At 37.4% G+C, this 9,463-nt stretch overlaps 1 protein-coding gene across 6 annotated transcripts in view; it reads right to left on the bottom strand.

Moving 5' to 3' along the window:
- Positions 1–7,980: 7,980 nt before the first annotated feature.
- The window catches only part of LOC110032803 (RNA polymerase sigma factor sigF, chloroplastic), a 28,552-nt gene continuing 27,069 nt past the window's right edge, over positions 7,981–9,463 (bottom strand). For all 6 annotated transcript variants that reach the window (XM_020736564.1, XM_020736559.1, XM_020736562.1 and 3 more), the window contains one exon: positions 7,981–8,409. In XM_020736564.1, the coding sequence (XP_020592223.1) occupies positions 8,122–8,409 (288 nt within the window). In that variant the 3' untranslated portion in view covers positions 7,981–8,121. The remainder of the gene's footprint in view (positions 8,410–9,463) is intronic.

The raw sequence follows: 9,463 nt of genomic DNA, 5'->3' as shown, positions 1-9,463 counted from the left end.
CTAAGGCGCTTTATTTTGTTTTGGTTTACTTTGGGAGGAACTTATTTTCTCCCCACTATATTTTGTACTCCATTATCTCTATTAACATGTAAGGAGCCATAAGTAGCTCTTTCTGTCAATATATATATATATATATATAAATTTTGCAAGAATTAAACCATGCTTGTAGGAAAAGCAAAGAGTAGAGGTTTGAAGTGTGTCTACCAAACCCTATGTCATACCTTGGTGGGTCCAATTTGTTCATCTGTGGAGATGATTCCACCAAGCAAATCATAATATGTCCAAGTGTCCTCCGAGATTCCCAAAGGATTATGAAAAGGTCCTGGGTAATACCCTAGACATTTCACAGTCACTCGAATCGTCTCGAGTTCATTTTGGTCTTATTATGTTGCTATGTGGTTCAGCAAATCTCGAGTTCATTTTGGTCTTATTATATTGCTATGTGGTTCACCAAAATCATACCCTTACGCTCAATGAACCTTGATGTTTTGATTATCCCTTTAAGTGGGGTATTTATCATTTGATATTTTACATATGAATTATGCGGGTAAATGCCCTTAGGGGCAATTTGGCTTAATTAAGAAACTTAGCCGGTTTGATTTTTAAAGATGGACTTGTAGTGTGATTTTTTAAATGTTTCAAATTAATTATAGGACTTTTTCTAAACCTCTTTAAACAAGATTTTCATTAAGTCTAATTCACTACGAAGCAATTAAAATTTAATGGGTAGATTTGTAATTTTAGAAAATTTAAATATTTATGCTCTTAATCTTTATCAAGAATCATAAAATATTCTAAAAACCATTAATTTGGGTTTTAAAATGGTGGGTTATGATCTTCCAAAGTCAAACCCCCAACCTTAATATCTCCTCATTTAAATACTCTTCCAAATTTCATCAATTTAAGAAATTACAAATTTATCCTTAATGAGACCAAAGTGAGATGGGTTGCTACCATTTATCACTTTTATATTTCAATCATCTAGACATGTCAATTAATATCATTTATTACCCTTTTAACTTTTGTTTAGGCCTAAAGATTAATTTCAGGCTTAAATACTAAAATTATCAGTTTGCCCTTAAGGCCTACTTATTTAAATAATTAAAAATAAAATACATGTCAAATTAATTTGATTTTAATTCCACATTATTCTCCTCTGTTCACTAAGCAAGAAGGTATTTTTATTTTATTTTTATGATTTTTTTGCACCATGTTTTGGATTTTCTAAGGGTGGGGATGAATTAATTGATTTTAGCATCCTACGCGTCGAAAGCCCACGCTTCGCCACAGGATTGGACGCCGCCAGCAGAATCACCACATACTTTTCGAACTGTGCTCCCGTCCGGCACAATCAGAGCCCTCCGCTTGATACACACTCGATCCAACAACGCTCCTTCATCCCCGTCTAGTTCTTCCCGCGAGTCGTTCACCCTAAAACCTTAAGATCTCGACCTATACTTAACCAAATCGCCTCGAGTTTGTTTCTATGGACTCATCTAACCTAGGCAAACCTATATATGCAGTTAACCTAGCCTGAAATCGTGTCAACATGCATGTAGAATCGAAATAAGCTCGGGATAGGGAGAGGAGTTGATACCTTTGTCTGAGAGGGGATGCCTCAATCAGATAGTTGTAGAAGCTTCAGAGAGGTCCAACAAGCTCACGGATGAAGCCTTTGGCCGTGGTGAATTGCCTAGACCCAAATTCGATCGAGGCCGATTTTGGGTGTTGATCAAAGTTAGGGATGGAGGCTCTCTGTGATGGGGCTTTTGTGGGGGTTTTTCTTTGTTTGTTTTGGGGATGGTGTGGGTGCAAGGAATTTGGTTTTGATTAACTATGGAACTGTGGTGAAATATGTCTTGTTTCGGCTTGATTTTTGTGTTAAAAAATTGAGCTTAGGCAACGAACTTGGGTGGCTAAGGATGGTTGGATTGCTCTTAGGAAGTCATAAGGGAGCTTTGGTGAAGTTTTGGCAGGGTTTGGTTAGGGTTTTGGTTGTTCTTCCTCTTGGTCGTGGAGGAGTGGGGTTTAAGTAGAGGAGGTTGTGGTGGCTACAATGGCTGGCCAATGGGTGGAGAGTGGTTCTTAGGTGGAGGGAAGAAAAAGGCAACAATCCAATCGGTGTGTGTCACATTGGATGGGCTGAATTTTGTGTTTTCCCTAATTGGGCTCTCTCAGCCATGGGGTTTTCCGGCAGCCATGGTAGGCGACTGGTCAGGGTCAGATCACCATCTCACTGAGGATGATCAATGGTGGGCAAATGTGAAGCTAATTGGGTTTGTGCATGGGTAGAAGTGATTAATTGAAATGGAAAGGGGTTTGGGTCAACTCGTAGGTTGGGTTTATCTTCATAAAAATTGCTTGGGTGACTCCCCATGGTTGACCAAGGTCAGGTGGATCAACTGAAATAGTGTGGAGAGGTCTCAGCAAGCACTATGTATTATTACATTGTTATAAAGAGCATCTTTTTAGATGTGTGACCCGATTTTGGTTGTGAAGTTATAAAGAGCATTGCTAGCGGATATATCTCAGCAAGCACTATGAATTATTACATTGTGATAAGCATATGTATTATTGTGCTAAGAATCCAAGAGATATATAATATCACTTTGGTTATCTAGACACATAAGAGGTCCTATTTTTAAATACAAAAATACAGATATAAAAAATGTATATCTCTGTACTAATATTTTCATCATATATATTATACCTATTTTAAAACTCAAGCATATCTTATTTTGACCATAAGGTCGCTCTTAAAATATATTTTGCTTAAAACGGTCATCTCCTAGTGAAATGTTTTAGCATTCTTGGAACTTTAAGATGGGGTCAGTCTCAATGACCCCATCAAAATCATACACCCAACATCAATCACACTTTTTGCACACATGTGGATGTATGTAATTAGGGCACATTGTTTTTAGATGTTTGTTTGTAACAAGGTAGGGTGTAGTTAGGGCTTTCATATGTCTAGCTATTGTTCTATGGTTTGCGCCTAACCATGCATTTTATGTGTTGCATTTTTCATGTTTGTTGGGTGTGAGATCCATGTAGTAGCAAATTAAGGGCGTTCTTCTTGCAATGATCCATGCCCAATGGGGAGGACTAACAGTATTTAAGCAGATGTTTTTTCCTGCAAGTATTGCTTAGCTCTCCTCCCACCAGACATGATTTATTATGCGTTACATGATATAACTTGTGCTAATTTTTTATTGCAGGTCGAGCCTTTTTTAAAATTTTTATTTGTACATCTATCTAGAATCCAAAAACTAGAGTCCATATCAAAAGTAAGATATGAGTATGGATTCCCATGGCACTGTGTAGAACCATAAGGTGAGGACAGGAGGAGCATGCCCTTGATTCGTACCATAGTTTTGAGTTGATATTATCATATAGAAATTAGGAAGAGGTATGCAAATGTAGATCTTGACCACGATCCTTTTATTTTTTTGAGATATATGGCAGACCGAATGACCTCGACCTCTTTTATTTATTTGATCATATGACACGTTCTTTTTTTTTTATGTAGAGTGTTGAAGTTTCTCTTTCTTTTGATTGTGCATTATCTGGACTCTTTGCATTTATACTTAGGCTCTTTATGAAAAAATCTTTCTTCTAAAATCCTAAAATTAAAAGATTTTTCTTAATCAAAATTTAAAATTTAAGTTGAATCACTTTAAAATGAAGACTTTATTTCATGCTTCAATTTCCTTGCATAACCTTCTATTCAGATTTAAAATGGCTACACATGCATAAGCTTATCCCAAGTAATGATAATAGGGTCTCTACGCTAAGGATTTTTTTAGATTATTGCATCCTATTTTCATGTCCCGAAGAGTATCATTGCTCTTCCAAACTGACTGGTCAAGCATATGTTTACATGCTTAGGAGGTTAATCTAGAAAAATTACAGTGTTAAGAGACTCCCAGACCCATACGGGGTGTAAATCCTTAATAGTATGGTTCGAAGAAAAATTACAGTGTTAAGAGACTCCCAGACCCATGCGGGGTGTAAATCCTTAATAGTATGGTTCGACTTTATAGCTAGGCCATTATTTTCTCTTTAATTTTAGAGGCCTTGTCATTTTCTTGGCAAATGTAATTATCATTTTTATTAATTTCATCCAAATAGAATCATAAGGAATTAGATGTTTCTTTCTCTCAACTTTAGGGCTGCTGAGATTCCTTGGATGGTGAAACACATGGGTTGTTGATAATGAATTTTTGGTCGAGTTGAGTCGACTACCTCCACACCCAAGTAGACTTAGAATCTTAATAGTTCGAGATGACTGATTCATAGAATCCTGACCTGACTATTTCTACTTCCTTAGAAATTCATTACCTATTTATTGGTATACCCCTTTTGGGCTTCTCCTACTCCATTGACAAATTGTTGAGGTCATTTCATAGGCCTCATTTGTTGATAGGCTAACACCGATTGGGGATGTGGTGATTCACCCTCCACCCTATGTCCTGGTATGGCTTTCAAGCACTATGACAATCCTATTTGAGATGACCATATTAATCCTTCATATTCTCAGCAATTAGATATCAAAATGTAAGCAAGATTCCTTTAATCGAGATTGTTCTAGGGTATCCCCAAAAATGTAATTAACCAAAGAGACACATTCCATTAGAAGTTGTTCTTGACACCAAAATAAAAAATATAACTTTTGATTCTCTGATCATATACGTTGTTAATTTATATAAGGTTTTCTTCGTGGATATGCTTTCAAAGTATTTTGACCCAATTTCATTTTGGCATACACTGTTGATCTATCACATGAAGGCTATGTTATAGAAATCCTTCACATTCTTTTCTTTTTTTTTTTTTTTTTTTTTTTGTAGTTTTTGCTATATCTTCTCCCTTTTCAATTTCTCCTCTTCTTCAAATTATCTCGATGGTCTAAGAAAGAAGTTTATCTGGGAAAGTCAAAATTAAAATGAAAATTAGACAAGCTAACGACTCCAAGTTTAAAAGAACCAAAATAAATCCGACAACTAGGCTAGGGAAGAGACACTCTCTATAGGTTAGAAGCCTTGCTTAAATATTGTGACATAGTATTCATCTTTGTCACTTTTGTTACCACTTATCCTTGGAATTCAATACATGTGTAAGTTGTTATGGTTAGCAGCTTGGCATTCCAACCCTTTCACAAACTCAGTATTTTATTTACATCTTTTTTTTATGTAATTGGTATTGTTGTATATTTTGATTGACCTTGAACCTTGTTCTTGAATTTGATTGTATTCTTTTTTGTAATAATAGAATATGGATGATAAGAGAATGATTACGATCGAATCTTCTCAGAGAAATATGGTTTCATATTTCCCAAATGTTTTTCATGCAAAAGAAGGGACCATCACCTTTGGTTTCTTTAAGCATCCTTTTAAGATTACCCTCAATAATCTTACACTCGTTGAGGCAACTGCCATATGCCTTCCTCTAAAGAAGGGGAGTCGTGCATATGTATCTTCTCCCATTGTACATGGTTGCTTGTATATATACTACCCCTTCTTCAAAGAAGAGGTCAGCACCAGATGGTTACGCACTGCAGCATCCTTTTGTTTTCACAACACTATCTGGTGGCCCTTGTATGTTCTCTAGGTTATCTACCTCCATTATTGGTGTACAACCTGACAGCTCTTAGGGGACCATAGTTACTCATACGGCCCTGAGGACCAAAAATTCAGTTGGTTCAACTGTTGTCCCAATTTCCTTTATTACTGATATTTTTTAGGCTTATCCTACCCCTGGATTAAGCAATAGGGCCCAGAGGACCAAAAATAGGTTATTACTGGCTCAGTGGCAAGACCAACAGCAGGTCCCTTCACTTGTCTCAGCCCGGGAGGACACTCAATTCCTTTTGGCTTAGAATCATTTTTCTGTACTTTTTGACTTTATAGACCATTTTCTAATCAGGTTTACTGAGAGATCTCCTCCCCAAGATGCAGGGTATTCTAAGCTTGTGGTTTGTATTAATCGCACCACTACTAATTTTCTGACTAAAAATATCGTAGGAACATTCTCTTCTTTGAGGGGAAAGGGTCCTATCACTAAGGAGAAATTCATATAGGACACTCTTTGTTGTATTTGAAGTTATTGTACATGATGGTTATACCAGATACTAGTGTAGTGGCTACATTCGCTTCTCATGTACCTTCATCTTTCAAGAATAAAAAGAAAAATATTCCATCATCTTTTAGCAAGAATGAAATGGATATCATATTCTGATAGAGGGAAACTCAGAGAATAACCCCATGGTACTCACCTCATCCTTTTAAAAATAAATATGTGCATAAAAAATAAATTTCATTCTATCTTGGCCAAGAGACAGCGGGTAAGGAAGATTCCTACTACCACACCTAATGCCTATGCTCTAGGTAAGGAGGCTGTAGAGACAATTATGGAAGGAGTCATGCGTCCAATTGATCCTATATTAAATACGCCTCAAGCGAACCCTGAGGTAGAGCCTAAGATAGACCCGAGAATGACTTATCTAGTGAATTCTCTGATTTGTCAAAATATTTTCTTGATGGTGATGACCTCCTTGGCGAGGAACTCCATGATGATGAAATGGCTACTCATCATTTCATGACAGTAACAACTAGGGCAGAGTGGTCTACTGCTGAACATCCTGCGCCTAAATTGGAGGCAGAACATCAAGATGTCACCACGATTAATCATAGATGATAGAAGCATTGATGAATACATCTCTTATTTCTAGAGCAGACACTATTTTAGCTGCTCAGGTGGTGGCATTACAACTCAATAGGGCAGGGGCAGATGTACTCCTACTCCTACACAGGTTAAGACACATCCGACTTTGCCCGTCGTATCTCCCATGCCTGTCATACTTGTATCAATGCATATTTCTCCATTTGATGCTGCTCCACCCGAATATTCTTCTTTTGGCCTGTATTTGCAATCCCTAGCTAGTGGATGTTGAAGTTAAGGTTGCATTGGCAGCTCAATAGGGTGAGATTATCATGAGAAAAGGTAGGCCCTATCCGAATATATGAATATACTTCTTATCATGAACGATTTATTCCTCCATGATTCAAACAGTTTGATGTGGTTGGAAAACCTAGACAACATATCGCTTAGTTTAGAGCAACGTGTTTCAACATAGGTAATAATGATGCTTTGCTCCACTTATTCGTCGCCAGTTTGGCAGGATTTACTTTTGAATGATATGTCTACTTACCAAACGACATCATCAGAATGTTACTTTTGAATGATATGTCTACTTACCAAACGACAACATCAGAATGTTCTTCAAAATGAATGATTCATTTGTGAAGTGATTTGTTAGGGAACATCATTGGATCTCTATGAGTAATTTGATGTTGGCATAACAAAATCCCAACGAAACCTTGCTAGCTTTTGTACTTCGTTGGAGGAACTTAAGTATGAAATGTGAGTCCCAATTTCATGAGCAACATGTTGTTGCTTTTCTCATGAGCAAGATAAAAGGTCTCAATATCGGTCTTGTTGAAAATATTCTTGATCAAGACCTTTTCAATGTTGATAGAAAATGTTGCTAGCTTGCCAGATACTACGAGATCTTTACTTTTTAAAGATAATAGCGAAAAGACTGAACAGTCAAATTTTACACCATTTAGACTCTCTTTTCCTCTTCGTATTTTTTCTGCTAATATATGTTGTAATCAAACATCCCTCAAGAAAACAAAAGAAATCATAGCTCATCTCACCAGCAACCATCCAAATTGCTAATGTTTTAAGAGCCCAAGCTTCATAGATCTACCAAACAAGAAAAAAGTACACAAGCCAGGTCGAGCCTGAATCAAAATGAACTCGATCTTGACTCAAAAGAAAATCGTGGCGGAGCTCAACAAGGAATTGACGAGACCAGTGAAGGGAGAAGAGAGAGTATGGCGGCAGCTCATTTGAGAATGATCAATGAGACCAGCAGCACTCAACATTGTTAGTGAGTTAAGTTCAAGACAACTCAACTCACAACCTAAGATAAAATTAGTAGACCCCCAAATTTAGATACAACTAAAAAATGTATATACACTCAATTAGAAATAGTACATCTTAAGTAAACAAGTAAAACAAAATGAAGATTATGAAGTAAAAATAGAATTCCAGAATCACTCACATTAACAATTCTGCATATGCCCTAAACCCCAAGCTTGTGCAACATGCTCTCATCTTGTTCAGAGCCTGGCATTCCAATTGCCTGACTCTTTCTTTAGATATCCCAAACATGTCACCTATTTGTTGAAGAGATTTTGGTTCACTGTACTGGATCCCAAATCTGAGCCTTATTAATTTCCTCTCCCTGGGACTCAGAACTCCAAGAAGGCTCTGTACATGCTGTCTCATCATTTGCTTCTCAACGATGATCTTCGGCGTTTCGATCTCAGGGTCTGCGGTGATCTCCTGATAACATCAATCAAATCAGAATAGTTGGATGTTTTAGAAAATAACTTTATGGGCATTTACATACATAGCACAGTTCTTATGTATTTACATATCTCACACCTAAAATTTCATATTTACACACATCAATTCGGTGCATCAAAACTATGCATGAAGAGGTGTATTTCACTTTTAATGCATAGATTTAAAGCTAAATTGAGGTGTGAGATATATAAATTTCCCATAATTTTAATGGATAGAATTAGAGCAATGCTGGCAGGTAGAAAAGTAAATCACAGTTTGGATTTCTGCAGGAGTAAAAAACCACATTATGATTGCTGATGAAATCAAAGGTTTAGAAAGGGGCGAAAAAAGATAATGTTCTTTGCATCGGTTCCAACATCATCCCATTGGAGTCACAAGTGAAGATGGAAGAAGAAATATTCTTTTAAAACTGTACAGACCACTGATGGCATGGAAACCAGTTCGTGGTACAACTGGTTGGGCTGGAATCAGTCGTGTGGGTGCTGCTGTAAATGGAATCAAGGCAAGGGAGGAGAAAAAGATAAGTAGGTCAGTGCTCGTGCTTGGGAAGGAAGTGGAGTCAGCATTGTCCAAGCCATGCCATGCGAGAGAACGAAGACTCACCCGAGTCTATGGCAAGCCACTTCACGTGCGTGCAGCGCGGGAGAGAAGGAAAAGGAGGCAAGGGGCTGATGTGTAGAGAAGGGACGACCGACCTTGCACTAGTTTTGTGCGGGTTCACCAAGTGTCAGGCGGAGTTGAGTCGAGTGAAGCCAAAGGGAGAGTGTCTTCTACGCATATCTGTGAAGCTGAATCAAAGGAGAAGGGCACCGTTTGTACTTGCGGGCTGGAGTTGTTGAAACCGAACTGAAACTTAAGGTTAGGATTTTATTTTGAATTAAAGTTAAGGAAATTTTATCCATTTAAATTAAAAGGACTATTAATAATATTATGATTTGAATCAGAGAGTTTGTGTCTGGCTTTGAGCAGAAAGATAAGGGTGGGTCGTGGCTGTGTAATATGGGGAAGAACGGAACCGAGTAGGAAAGGG

This window comes from Phalaenopsis equestris, unplaced genomic scaffold (assembly GCF_001263595.1).
Source record: "Phalaenopsis equestris unplaced genomic scaffold, ASM126359v1 Scaffold001031, whole genome shotgun sequence".
In the NCBI taxonomy this organism is placed as follows: domain Eukaryota; kingdom Viridiplantae; phylum Streptophyta; class Magnoliopsida; order Asparagales; family Orchidaceae; genus Phalaenopsis; species Phalaenopsis equestris.
The sequence above is the reverse complement of the archived record's forward strand: the minus strand, read 5'-3'. Positions and strand labels throughout refer to the sequence as shown.